At 41.0% G+C, this 14,471-nt stretch overlaps 1 protein-coding gene across 1 annotated transcript in view; it reads left to right on the top strand.

Annotated features, from left to right (window-relative positions):
* ARFGEF3 (ARFGEF family member 3) overlaps positions 1-14,471 on the top strand; it is a 99,070-nt gene that overhangs the window by 13,270 nt on the left and 71,329 nt on the right. Inside the window, exons 3-4 of the mRNA XM_050893480.1 lie at positions 3,624-3,705; positions 7,232-7,363. Coding sequence (XP_050749437.1) covers positions 3,624-3,705; positions 7,232-7,363 — 214 coding nt within the window. The remainder of the gene's footprint in view (positions 1-3,623; positions 3,706-7,231; positions 7,364-14,471) is intronic.

Below are 14,471 nucleotides of genomic sequence, written 5' to 3'. Positions count from 1 at the left end.
GACCACTCAGAACAGGGTGGAATTATAAAAGGGCTGTAAGGTATAAGAAGAAACATCAATCCCTTTCTTCATTGCACTCTGAGACCAAATTCTGGTCTGCATTATCTCTTGTGCAGCCTTATTGAACCCAGTTCTTAAGTGGTAGACCTTAGTAGGGACCGACTGTGTTAATTTACATCATCCTCTCCCATTCTGCCTGAGGATTATCTGCCGTGTCCTTCTGTGTTCTCATACTAGCAGATGATGCATTTAAATGGCAGGTCGAACTGAAGTGTGGAAGATGCTCAAGCTAATCAAACATTGTGAGGTATCTCTGCAGGTGTTTTATAGCTGTAGCATGGAAATGCTAAAGATTTAATTGACTGAGTGTGTAATAAGAACAGGAAATGACACAATGGCAGTTCATTTTCTCTGAGAATACAGTGGGAACACAGGCTGCAGCAACCTTAATTAGATTTTCAGTTAAACATTTTTAGCAAGGATGGGAAGTTCAGCTAATTGAATCTGTTCTAATTTCCATCCTCCTGTTTGTCATTTTTTGTTCTTCATTTTGGGAGATATCTCAAGAAACTGCTCTCATTGTTCTCTGCTCATTGCAGTATGTGATGACAGATGGTAGGCAACATGCTGATGTGCAGGGTAGCTACACATAAGCCATAGGAGCTCCCACCTGTCTTCATTATAATGAAACTGAACTGGATCCACTCAAGTGATGTACGACTGCCTTCCCTTTCCCCTCTCCTACCAGTCTCCATCCACTTTAATGTGAGAATAAGTTTGTTGTGTATTAATAATGCCCCAAACGTTTATATGCTGTTGCAGTGAACTGTAGAAAGTCTAAAAGAAATGTGGTGTTCTGCCCTGAAGAGGTGCAGGTCTAAATAATTATTGGTTTTTAGCATCCCTGCAGCTAGTACTGTACACTATTGTGATTCCCCCCCCCCCCCCGCCCTTTTTTTTTTTCCTATGTGTGTCTGGCTCATTGAGTACCAGTTAATGCACAGGTACCTTGTTGATCTACTAATTTCAAATGTAAGTTCTTCCCCAGAGGGTGATAGTGACAACTTCTTTCAAAAGAGAGAGTATGTTGAAGTCACAATGTAAAAGTTAGCACTTAAAGGTTTTTTGTGGGTTAACGATGTATTGCTATGGCACCTCTCTAAACTAGAAAGTCCTATCACAATTTACCTGCATGCTACATATGTTCCCAGGTCCAGGCAAAGCTGGCAGTAGATACATAGGTGGTAGCCAGCTCTGTACTGGCTAGAGGATTACTGTCTGAATCCTGGAGTAGATGTTTTGGCAGTTTCTGTAGATCTGGATGATATGACACTCTATCAGGAAATGTTTCCTAGATATTCTGTAGTTCAAGCTGTTTTGGGTGCTAAACTCACAGGTTTTGAGAGTCCTTCTAGTTAAATTGATTCCAGAAACATTCAGAAAGGAGCTTCTGAGAAAATTGGGCTTTGTGCCTGCCTGTTTCTCAGAATATCCTAAATGAACCAAATGGTTAGCTTTTAGTTAGAAACCTATTTTAAGATACACATGTAGTCTGCTTCAAGTTCTTTAGAAATCTGCGTAATTCATGTTTCTTTTAAAAAGCTTCTTGTGGTCTTATGCCAAATGACCTTTTACAAGTTCCCATGACCTGGGAAGAATGTACAAATATCAAAAGACCTGCAGATTCTCAAGAGGTCTTTACCAAGTACAGAAGCTTGCTAGATTGCTTATGTGAGCCATGCTTGTGACTCTCAAGTCTTTAATTTATCATTAAAGGAAGGGGTTGCATTTCAAAGAGTAGATAGCAGATTTGTGCCCCTTGGGGTAGCTTGTGATTTGTGCTTTTTTGGGAAAGGTGGAGAGAAAGGAATACCAACTGAACACATCCAAAATAGAGTTGGCTTTTCAGAGTGGACATTCAGGCCCCTCTGCAAGCAGGATCCACTGAAGGAGTTACAAGCTAGGTTCCCCAAAGCTGAGACGGCCAGTGTTCGGTAATCTCCATTTAAGTTTTTTAAAAAGCAAGTTCAGGTTGTAGACTGCCAGTTTTGGAGGGAGGTTGGTAGGTTATGGGCAGACTGTGGCAAAGCATCACTTTAGGTAGCTTTGACAGTATGTCTGAAACTCCAGTAATCACTATTGCTCTAACCTAGTGCTTCTCCTTAGCTAGTTATGAAGGGAGGATTTGCGAGAGGAGCAGAATATGCATGCTAGTCTACTGCATGTGTTTCATTCGTGTCAGAACTTGAACCTTTAGAGTGGTAGGAGAGTTAGTCAATACTTTTATTTTTGTATACTTTTGGGCAAATAAACTATTTATCATTGGGTCAACTGAAAGTAAGTGAATTTAGGTCAAAGGCAGCTCACAGGAGCAAAAGAGGGAAAACTCTTCATTTTGGTATTTTTAGAAATTAAACATCTTTGACTCTGCTTTGAAAAGACAGGGGTTTTGGGTATGTGTTTGAATGCATTGAGACTTGACAAAGAACACCACTGCAAATGGAACAAGTCAGGGCTTTTTAGTTTCCAATTGGGTAAGAAAAGACTCAACTAGTTGTTTTGTGTTCCTTCTTACCTTGCACACATTTGTCTCCATGGGGAGGGACTTAATGTGATTCCAAAAGGGCTCCTTGAAGTGCAGTGCAGACAGTTGGAGAACTAAGACTCTTAAGGGCTGGCACAGAATGGTTTGCCATAAGCAAGTATGTCTATACAAATGCAAACATAGACTCTGTACATACAGATAAGTGCCTCTTATGATATGTGACCTAATGAAGTGTTGCAAACCTTCAGGGAGCCTGCAGCTGGACATGGGCTGAGTTTCCTGCCAACTAGCAGGATTTGCTTAAAGGGCTTGTGGTTACTAGGTGTTCATCAGATGCTGCAGCCCTTCTCTGATAAGGAGCAAGGAGTAAAGAGAGAAGTCACAGCTCCAGGCACTGTTTGGTTTGGTCACCAAATAAAAAAATTTCAGTATCCAAGCACTGAGCCAAAAGCATCTAAAATACTGTCCTAATTAGTGATTTATTTTAATATTCAAAAAATAGTGTTATTCTGTAATCAAAGTACAGCTTAGTCATAGTTCTAGCACATGCTAATTCAGGTGTAAACCAAACTCGTTAGTGTACATTTGCTTTTGTCTACACCATTTATGGCTGGAGGGAGCTAACATGACAGGGCACATTGTACTGTGGAGGAGGCCATAGACCAAAACTTGGCTAATAGAAAGTGGATTATGAAACCACTTTTCTGGAAACTTGAATATTAAACAGAAGATAAGTGACTGAGGTGTAATGCTTATCATGCTGAGTTGAAGGACCACTAGTGATCTGTGAATCCCTTCTTTATGCTTTGCACATTCATGCATGCACACAGAGGGCTAACAGTTGGGAAGTATTTTGTGAAATTTCAATTAAAAAGCCATTCTTAACAGTATGTGAAGCAATATGCCAGCTTTCTTTAGAGGGTAAAAGTGCTTCACAGAGTTGTGAAATTCTCCTTGATTACTGTATGCAAGTGTTATCTTACTGGAAGTGTTACAGCCCTTCTGGAACGTTACTCCTTTGAATACCAATTTTAGTTCCATTGTTCCCTCTCACTTTTATTTTTTAAATTTTCCTCAGGGAGAAGTGTCTCCTTCCTCTCCAACTGGCTCTGGAATCGAAGAGCATGAAGCTGGCCCAACAAGCTCTAGCAGGGATGCAGGTAAGGCTTTAGAGTGGGGTTGTGTTAGTAGGCAGTGGGTGTCAAGGAAATCTAGGCTTTTCTTTTGAAAAATACTACAGAAAAAGCATCTGTCCTTGGGTGGACCCAACAATAATGTTTGTGTTTCTGTCACGGTGTTCAGAAGTTAGGATGCGGGTAAAGGCTGGTGATTCTGTAGAAGCTAAAAATGTTCTGCAGATAGGTGGGAATTCCTGGCTTTCAATGTTGAAATGGAGATGTACTCTTTCTTGTGTGGCCCTGTGCTACTCTCAGTAAGCCTTGCCACTACTAAATGTCTTAGAAACTAAAGTGAGTCAAGTCTTGCTGTTTTCTTTGATTAGAAGAGATGACTGCAGTGCTTGAAAGACAGAGAGGTTAGTAAAGGATCTGGGAGCTGCATTCTCTAAGTGTGGGCACTTTCCAGGGTTTTTTGTACACTGAGAACAGTAGGCGTAGCATCTGATTTGGAAGTTTATGAAATTGCAAAAGAAGACAGCAGTGCAGCGCAAGCAACAAAAAGACTCTCTTGGGTTTGACAGTATAAAAACTAAAGCAGTTTACCTTTCCTTTAATTGGACAAATGAGTACGTATCAGTAAATACTTATCACTAGGGGGATGCTAGTTGTGGAAAAGGCTGGTACACTGCTGGGGTGTAAATACATGCCACCATTTTCCAAAAAGAAATTTCTCCCTCGAAGGGCAAGCATGAAGTTGTTTTAGGAGTATAAGGATGTAAGTGGATCATTCAAATTCACTTGATTCAGCATACGAGATGTCAGGCATTTGGTTAGAGAGTGCCCCATATTGGGGCACAACATGGTTGTAGGAGGCTCTGGCTAAGGAAAAAAGGTACTTTCTGAAGGGTTCCTGTAACTATTGGGCTCTGCCAGAAGACATGAATCACCTCCTTGCAGCGTAGTACTCTGGTCCCACTCTGAGATCCTGTGCCCTGTGTTTCAGATATATGAGAAGCTGGGTGCAGGGGTTGCTTTTAAAGTGAAAGCAACAGTAGACTAGCGGGACTTGAACATATGTCTGCTCTTGTACCGGTGCAGGTATGCCTGTTAGAAGAACATTGTAGAGTGATGATCAACCAAGAATAGTGGAGGAATTATGAGTGACCCACTGTCCACTGTAGTATAACTTCGTTGGGAACCCTCAGTGAAGATAAATTTTATCTTTTTACTCTTCTAACTTGCTGCACATACACTTGAGTTCTGTAAGAACTGGAATTGCGAAGTTGTGGATTTGCAGCATGGTACCTTAAATAAAGAGTGTTACTTCTATCTGGAAGCCTAAAAAGGTAATCCGGGCAACAATACAGTCTTTCATCTGCATTTATGATATGTGAAGTTTTATGAAGGACAAAAAAGCAAACCACACAACTGATGCTATGGAGATAGGTTAAAAAATAGTCTAAAACACAAAAATGAGATGAGGTACAACTTGACTTTACCAGAAGTAGGTCACAGGATCACATGATGGTGGAGGTTAGCAGGGACCTCTGGAAGTCATTTGGTCCAACGCCCCTGCTCAAGTATGGTCACCTAGAGCAGGTTGCACAGGACCATGTCCAGATGGCTTTTGAATATCTCCAGGGATGAAGACTCCACAACTTCCCTGGGCAACCTGTGCCAGCGCTCGGTCACCCTCACAGTAAAGTGTTTCCTGATGTTCAGAGGGAACCTCCTGTGTTTTAGCTTGTGCCCATTGCTTCTTGTCCTGTCACTGGGAACCACTGAAAAGAGTCTGGCTCTGTTCTCTTTGCACCCTCCCTTCAGGTATTTATATACATTGATGAGATCCCCCCTGAGCCTTCACTTCTCCAGGCTAAACAGTCCCAGCTCTCTCAGCCTTTCCTCATAAGAGAGATGCTCCACTCCCTTCATCATCTTAGTGGCCCTTCCCTGGACTCTCTCCGGTAGCTCCATATCTCTCGTACCAAACTAAACTTTCTCCTTTATATAGAAAAACATATTATTTTCCTTGTAAATTGAGTTAAATCTGATCAGGCTGTACAGTGCTAAAACACTTGGTATAGTGCTATGTGGGAAATTCTTTAAAACGTTGTTGTGGATTACCCCTGGCCGGCAGCTCAGCCCTACCCAGCCACTCACTCCCTCCCTCTCAGTGGGATGGGGGAGAGAATCAGAAAGTTAAAAGTGAGAAAACTCATGGGGTAAGGCAAAGTTTAATAGGGAAAGCAAAGCTGCGTGCGCAAGCAAAGGAATATAAAAGAATAAAAGCCTACTTGCTGGGGGGCCGGTGTGAGAAACAGAAGGCCTTGACGCTGTGTAAGCTCTGCTCAGCAATAGCCAAAACATGGGTGTGTTATCAATGCTCTTTTGGACACAAATCCACAACAGAGCACAGTATGAGCTCCTATGAAGAAAACTAACTCTACCCCAGCCAAAACCAGTACAAGCGTAGAAGATAAGTAGGAATGAACCAGTGAAATGTGCTACAGAGCTGAAGCTGGGAAGGAGCATCAGTACAAAAGTAATGCAGAACATACAGGGTGAAGTGGGCTGCTCAAAGTCTGCACTGGGACAGAGCAAGGTTGTGTTCCTAGGAACTAAGACAAGGTAGTTTTGCTCTGTTGTGGGAGGTTCTGAGAAGATTGGAGCTGGGAAAAGACTTGAGTGGGTACATCTATTGTAGGATGCCTGCCACTAATAAGAGGCACCCATGAAGGTGGTTATAGACTAAATGGAAGAGGCATTTCTAGTAGAACTCTGAGGAAATAGTGCCACTGGCCGTGTTGGGAGATACTGGCTTGGATACTGTCTTTTTCCAGGCAAAGGAAATCTGATCAGTCTAAAATATTCAGTCTAAAATATTCAGTCAATCTGTATTGAACGCACTCCTATGTATGTTTGTGGTCCTCTTGCCAGCCACTTGCTAACAGTACTCTTCCTCCTGAGGACTTGATTGCAATCATTATTAGTCAACTTCTGAATGACACAAAACGCATCTTGTCAGTGATGAGAAGTGCCACCTCCACAGTGCTTGTGCTCTGTGCCCTGTCAGAGTGAGTGGGATGATAGCTGACTCTTTGTCTCCTGCTGGGCAGGGTATCTTATAGCACTAGTTTGAGGCCAGGGTACTAGCCTGAGTGGGGGGTTTTTTGTTGTTGTTTTTTGGGTTTGGGAGGGAACGAGGGTTCCACCCTTTCCCCGCTTCTAAAATGTTGAGAGGTTTCACTGAGGGCATTACTTGGAGTGGTTTATGGTCTCTAGTGTCAATTACTGATGTCTGCCTTCTTCTGGACACTGGGGAAGTGGGATGGGGAAAGATGATACCAGAATGACAGCTGATTAAAAAGATGTTAACTGTCCCCTCATTGTGGCACAGATCTTCCAGTTTTGGTGTACTTTCATATTATTGGAGCAATTTGAAATTTGTACGTAGAAAACCTAGCCACAGTAGTACTAAACACTAATAGGTTTAGGTTTAGTAGTTTACAGCAAAATTGGGCAGAGGCAGTTTTGTCTCAACCTGTACATTGCCATTTTCTCTCTGCAGAAGCTGCTGTCTGATGAGAGGTTTGTATCCGTGGAAACAGACTCAGATGAGAAACAGTTGCTTAATCAGATGCTGAATGCCGTCAAAGTGACTCCTTCACTCAACGAAGACCTGCAGGTTGAAGTGATGAAGGTTAGTGTTTCACAGACGTCAGTGCTTGCAACAGAGGCTGCATGACTGAATGCTGGTATTAGCAAAGAAATTAGGTGTTGCCTTGGAAATCTTCACCTTAAGACAGTATTTGATTCCCTCCTTCCTGCTGGCAGATGTCGGTTGTTTTCATTTCTACTTGGTTTGTGGTTCCCTGGGTTAAATAGGAGATAGTTTATATTAAGAGTCAGCACGCTGGTGGTCTCAGTTTTAGCAAACTGAAACAGGACAACGAATTCACTCCATGGGAGTTCACAGAAAAATGACTTGTAGATTTGGAAGTTTGTGTTTGGTATTTAGCTTTAGTGCTCATGAGGTGGGCTGTGCAGGTTTGTAATTTTGGATTGTGTGTGCGTAGGTGCTTTCTAGTTTGTTAGCTATATATTCTCTTTGTAAAATGCTAATGATGGAGTATGATTTGTTTAGGCACCAAATGTCCCTGGACTAGTGCATAAGGGAAATTATTGGTTTGTATACTCAGTGAAAACTTCCATTTCTAGAAATGCTTTAGCGTTCTCCTGTGTGTGTTAGGAAGCTCAGCTGCCAGGATGTACTGTTTTGGAGGGGAAGTGCTGTCAAGTTTCCTTGCCCTGTCATTGGGTTGGTTGTATGACTTACCAGTACTGCTATAAAAAAGTGACTTCCGATACCTGTATTATTTGTGTGAAGCAATACGGTGGTGGATAGTTCTCAGATGTTTCGGTGTAAACTTTGTACTACAGGGTTTGTTGTGCTATAGCTGATCATTGGTCAAAACAGTTTTGGAACAAACCTGGTGGTCCTTTTTGCATGTTCACTATACCTAGTATTGATTGATATATTTGGGTCTACTACTTGACTGTCCTTTACTTCTAAGTGCATAGATTAGGTATTTTATTTCTTACATGTGACATCCTTGTTCTAATGAATATATATCCACTCTGAAACTGCTCTGTACTAGCTGTACTCTTTGCCACTGAAGATGACTACCTGGGTGCAATATGCAGTCAGTGTCAGCACATACAGAAAGGTGAGCCTAGCAGCAGAAGAAAGGGAGGAGTATTTGTGTGGAGTTGTCGTTGTTTAATCCCAGCCAGCAGCTAAGCACCACGCAGGCACTTCCCCCTTCCCCCTCCCAGTGGGGTGAGGAGGAGGAAAGGGAAAAAAAAAAAGTAAAACTCGTGGGTTAAGAACAGTTTAATAACTAAAGTAAAAATAAAATACGCTACTAACTAAGAATAATAATAATTGTAATGAAAAGGAATACAACAAAAAAAAGAAATAACACCCAAGAAAAGACAAGTGATGCACAATGCAATTGCTCACCACCCGCTGACCAATGCCCGAGCCGCAATCACCCCCTCCCGGCCAACCCCCCCTGTTTTTATATACTGGGCATGACGTTCCATGGTATGGAATACCCCTTTGGCTAGTCCAGGTCAGCTGCCCTGGCTGTGCTCCCTCCCAGCTTCTTGCACACCTGCTTGCTGGCAGAGCATGGGAAACTGAAAAGTCCTTGGCTTAACTTGGCTTAAGATAAGCGCTACTTAGTAATAACTAAACCATCAGCATGTTATCAACATTATTCTCACACTAAATCCAAAACACAGCACTGTACCAGCTACTAAGAAGAGTGTCCCAGCCGACACCAGGACAGGAGTGTTACCTGTTTTATGGGAGCAGGCTTCTGCCCACATACAGGCTTAACTGGTGACACCCAGATCTGCATTCCTAACCCAGCATGTCTCTTTCCTGACTCTTTTGTCTCTACAGTGGGTAAAGGTAAGAGTTAAGAAGTAGCACTACTGAACCAGCAGGACTCTCTTGGTACGCAGTAATTTTTTGCAAGTTGCTTTTTTACCTTCTTGAGTGTTGCAGATTCAGAATCTGCATGCGCACTGTTTCTTTGAAAGCCATGACATGCATCTGTGACGCATTGCTCCCACACTGAGACGAATGTGAGCACTGTATTTTACTAGTTATGTGTGACTATCTTCTCAAGTTGTCTTGATATGTGAGAAGCAAGCCAAAAAGGAACCCCAAAACACCAAACCACATAAAACCTAAACCAGAGCCTAAGATTTTATTTATGTACACTTCTTTTTTAAAATAACAAAATAAAACCAAAAACATGTTCAGTTCCAGTTTAAGCACAAAAGACAAAGGGGAACATCGTTGTCATTCCACTGAGTGAAATCTTGATGTACAAATCCTTTTCTGGCTAAAAGCACAGCAGAATGCATGTATGGTAAAAATCAGGCTACATCTTTACATCCTGAGAACAAAGCAAAACTTGTATTTTGATTTAAATATTTCAAGAGACCAGAGGGCCAAAACATACTGTAATCGGGGCAGTTAAAACTCAAGAGGCATTAAATCTGAGCCTTGCCTATAAGTCAAATTAAGTAGAGAACTTTTTACATTGTAACCTGAAGGTTACAGATGCCATTGCAACACTTGAAAATGTTGCAGCTAACCCAGGCCTGCCTGAATGGCTAAAGCCTTCACAGGTTTTTCAAGCAGCTGGTCTCAGCAATGTGTTTATATCCCTGGATCTGCTAAAATGTGTCCTCAAGGCAGCATATGATTGTACATTAGACTGTGTTATTCCGGAGGAGATTAAATACATCTTTATCCAGTGCAGATATTAGATGCTCCTGAGTGTGAGCAGGTTTGCGTGAAACTGGGTCAGCAGTGATACTGGCCTGGTTCTTTGTGACTTGCTGCACAGTTGCACCAGTCTCGCAGGTAATTAGAATGCAACCATCAAAGATTACACAAAAACTTTTAGTCATGCAAAATAGGTGTGAAAATTGAGGTGCAGGAGTACAGACTCCACTGTACGTTGCTGGCATGTAAGCTCCTAAATCACTTAAATGTGTTTTGTTTTTTTTTTAAATCCTGTCCAAAATATCTTATGTTGTTCCCAATAAGTGTACACCAGAAATTCACACTTCACATATTATCCAAAACAAATGTTTTAAATATTTATTTTAATGGTGTGTTGTCATCCACCTGTATTGCAGATGCAAGTGTGAAGGGATTTGATTAGCTGAGGAGAGCATTGTGTAAGCTTTTTACATTCAGGTGACTGCAAGTTGGAACTGGCAGTGAAAGGAAGAACACAGGAGAGAGGCATAAGTGCAGTTAGTTGCCTTGCTTGATACGCTTTTGGAACCTGTCAAATATTGTTGTAAAAGGGCAGCATTAGACAGGAATGGAATAGAGTAACTGTAATGGTTGCTGTAAATAAATGGAGAGGAGTGCTAGCTGGACCTCTTCTGGCAGTGAAAAAACCAAGCGGTTGGGGCCACTGTTGTAAAAGTGGAATGGCACTCACTAATTTATGGCTAGGTACCAAATCCTCCTTATCTTTAAGGGTGAGTGTCATGGCATGCTCTGCAGATTCCCAGATTGGAGGATCACAAAACCAGCATGCTGACAGTGTTCAGACTTACTGGGGACTGTGCTGGAGTGCATCCTGGGCAGCCAGGGAAGATTTATACTGCCCAAAGGCAGCTGTCAAGATGAACTCAAAGCCTTCCTTTCTCACAATACCTCTCTCCTCTGTGCTAGGTGAGGTACCTCTTATCCTTTTTATAAACTTTGATTTAAAGTGGAATTTTACTTTTTGTAATAAGCAAATATTAAACCGAACTCCAGGTTAGGGATTGCTGCCAGTATCTCTAGTTCTGAATACCAGTTGTGGACTGCGCATTTCTCTTAGATGTTTCACGTAGAGTGATTATGTGAGGAAATTGCCCCCTTGAATTTCCAGAGTAGAAGTGATACTCTGAAGTCCTTGTTTATCTTTTTGCAGGACACCCTTATTATTACTAAGCACTGGGTAATTCTTATGTCAACAGCAGTTTTGTGCCCAGAAGGCGGCAGTGGTCTTTTCTGTGAGGAAGGAGAAAAGAGTATGGTTTCTCTGTGACGTGAATGGGCACCTATAACAAACACAGGTGTACTAACTGCATTTGATTTCCCATATAGTAAAGCAAGCTATATGGGGTGTATAAATTTTGCATTCAGACTTGCATGTTATTTAGCTGCTGAGCTTAGTATTTCTTCAGAATATCTCAATGACTGCACTGTCTGTGTATTCTCTGTACCTCGGATACATTTTATGACAGAGATTTATTACTGTTTTCACACTGGGGACTGAACTGAGGTTATTTAGGTGCTTTAAATCATATTAAAAGATACTGAGAAACCAGGTAATCCAGAAGGTGTGACCAGAGGGAGCAGTGTATCTGACACAAGGCCACTTTAGCATTCACCTTTGCTGTTGCCATGATACTTTGCTATCACACTGAAAAGGCCTCTAATATATGTATTATCAGTTTGTGTTTTTACTATGCTCAGCTGGCTGTATCAAGGGAATGGAAAACCACACAATCATACAGTGCCTTGTTGTCGATCTTCTTGTAAATACATCAATAGCTTAATTGCCATTTCAAATGGAATAATCTATATATTTTTACTTGTATATTTTCTTTACAATATTCATGTGAGTTGGGAAGGAGGAGATATATTGATCACTGATCAAATTTGGTGTTTTATCAGTGAGGCACCGAAGTGACTCACTGCTCTATTTATACAGTTGCAGATGTATAGAAAAAATAGGAGGGGCAGTAATTCAGCACTTACCTTAGATGAACACAGTTATGCAATATGGCTGGCCCAGAAGTGGGAAGAATTTTGTTGTGTGACATGGGTCCATGTTATAACTGAGTGAAATGCAAGGGTGTATCTCATGTTGAGGAGTAGGGACATTTTGTTGACCTTAAGCACTAGACTAACAAGCAAATAGATAGTCTGCAGCAGAAAGGGGGCTTGTTCTGAATTGAAGATGAATATCATGGGTTTGGGTTTGGTTGCGGAGTAGGGGGATCCTGATATTTTTCCTGGTTTGATGCTTTTAGATTCTGGCTTCAGATGTTTTTAAAATGGCTGAAGTACTTCTGCTTCATGCAATTAGACCTTTGCTTGCAGGAACACATATAGTATTGACAAAAGCACTATCAGATATGGTCAGATCAGCAGTGGAAAAGGAAACTAATCTATAGCTGAGCCTCTGGATTGAGGTCCCTTCCAGCCTCAATGATTCTGTGATTTTTACTTTCTCTCTTTGATTTTTTGGTAATTTTTCATCTGTAACCCTGACCCTAAAATCCAGTTCCTCCAGGAAAGGCTCCTGGAAGAACTGGAATTCAGCTTTGAACTTAACTGTGGCGTTGAAGCAGATGAAACCAAGTATGAAGGAAGCGGGTAGAGTGGAAAGAATCCAAACCAGCAAGGACTTCCCCCCGCCCCCCCCCCCCCCCCCCCCCCCCCCCCCTTCTTTTCACTAATGTTACGGTGACTTTCATTTCTAAGTTGACAACCTTCTTAATATTGCAGTACCTCCCTCTCTCTATCTAACTGTGATAACATTATTCTCAAATAACAACAAAAAAAAAGAATTTAATTAATAATTGCAAATTAGTAGATGAGTCCTCACCCAGAAATAAGCTCTCCAGATAAACCGGATACACTGTAATGTAATGGGTACTAACAGTAAACAAGTTGTTTTTAAAAAGAAAGGCATGATTAATCATTTAAAATTTCCCTTTCTACTGCCTCCTTTTGTTTTCTTTAGTCACAGGTGAAGCTGTGTCATGTAATCCAGTGCATGTCAGTTCAGTCTGTGCACAGATTTCCCAAGAAATTTACAGCTAGCAAGACAGAAATTGTCAAGCCAGAATAAGAATAATTACCTTTTATAAAGGAAACTCAGTGTTGTGATTTGATGTCTTTTAAAATATTTGGTCTTTATTTCACTATTCTAATTAACGGTGTTATGATATGCTGGATGTTACGAATATATATTATGTTTCTGTCAGTGGAGCTTCCAAGCTTTGTTTCTTATTACCTCTGAGAAGACTTCACACAGTATTTGTGGCTACTCTACTCTGGGTTTTTTTGAAATAGACTTGAGGATTTTCTGGAACCAAAAAATATTCTTCCAAAGTGGCTTGAGAGAGAGAAGACTGTTCTAATTCCCGTTATTTACCTATTGTCCATGGTGAACAGCTACTTCATTTAGGAAAGGTTAGTTTATTCCCAGTGAGTCCAACTTGCGTTTGTTAGTGCATTAGGTGTACTGATTGCTGATGGGCAAAATTTTTATGATTTTCTTCTGTAGGCTTTCAGTGAGGAGTCAGCCAGAAGTCTTTTTAATCTGTGAATGAGGTTTAATGAACCCTTGCTAAATCTGCTATGCGAGGGCAATCTTTTCTCTTTTGTCGCTTCGGTGATCCATTAATACAGCATTTGGGAACTCTCCAGTAATAATACGAGACAGCTCTCTTTGTGATTTCAGTTTTCATTTTGGATATATTCAGAACCGAACTCTGCGTTAGAGTTCTGTGGTAAAACTTGGCTTGTGTAAGGACAGGCAGAATGGAGCAAATAGCTCTGCCTCTGAAACGCTGTCTTTAGGTTGGGTATTTGTAATTGTTCTTTTCAAGATTGCTACCGTAATGCTTTAAAGATGCAAAGTGATTCTTAGAGTACTAAGAGCCATCTCCTAGTCTTTATTAATTTTTTTCTGTAATAACTAATTTAATTGGTAGGGCCCCAGTTACAGTGTCAAATTAGTCACTTGAGAAGGTCACTATTGAAGATCTACAAGGATTAGCAGAAAGTTTGGGGACAATTTTTTGTTTGTTCTTAGTTTTTTAACAATCATAGTTGACCTGTTTTAGGTTCTGCACAACCACATTGTTACAGGTTCAGGGAGATAGTCCTGATCTAATACAAATATTGGATTAAGCTGGATTGTGCTTGAGCAACCGAGCAAAACTTATTGTTAACTTTTTCAGAAAACTTGGCAGGATCTTCATCACCATAGAACAGGAAGCCTAACTTTTTTCTTTTTCCAATATGTGAAGGGTTTGATGGGAGGCTAGTTAATTTTTTTCTTTGGCCCTCTATGACAGAGAACAAATTATATTATGTATTTGAAAAGTAGTTCTGAACTGTTTGATCCAAAATGTTGACAAAACACAACTGTAAAATCACAGCCTCCGTGGATGATTATATTCTGCATCTTTTTCTTCAATAC

Source organism: Gymnogyps californianus, chromosome 3 (assembly GCF_018139145.2).
Source record: "Gymnogyps californianus isolate 813 chromosome 3, ASM1813914v2, whole genome shotgun sequence".
In the NCBI taxonomy this organism is placed as follows: Eukaryota; Metazoa; Chordata; class Aves; order Accipitriformes; family Cathartidae; genus Gymnogyps; species Gymnogyps californianus.
The sequence above is the reverse complement of the archived record's forward strand: the minus strand, read 5'-3'. Positions and strand labels throughout refer to the sequence as shown.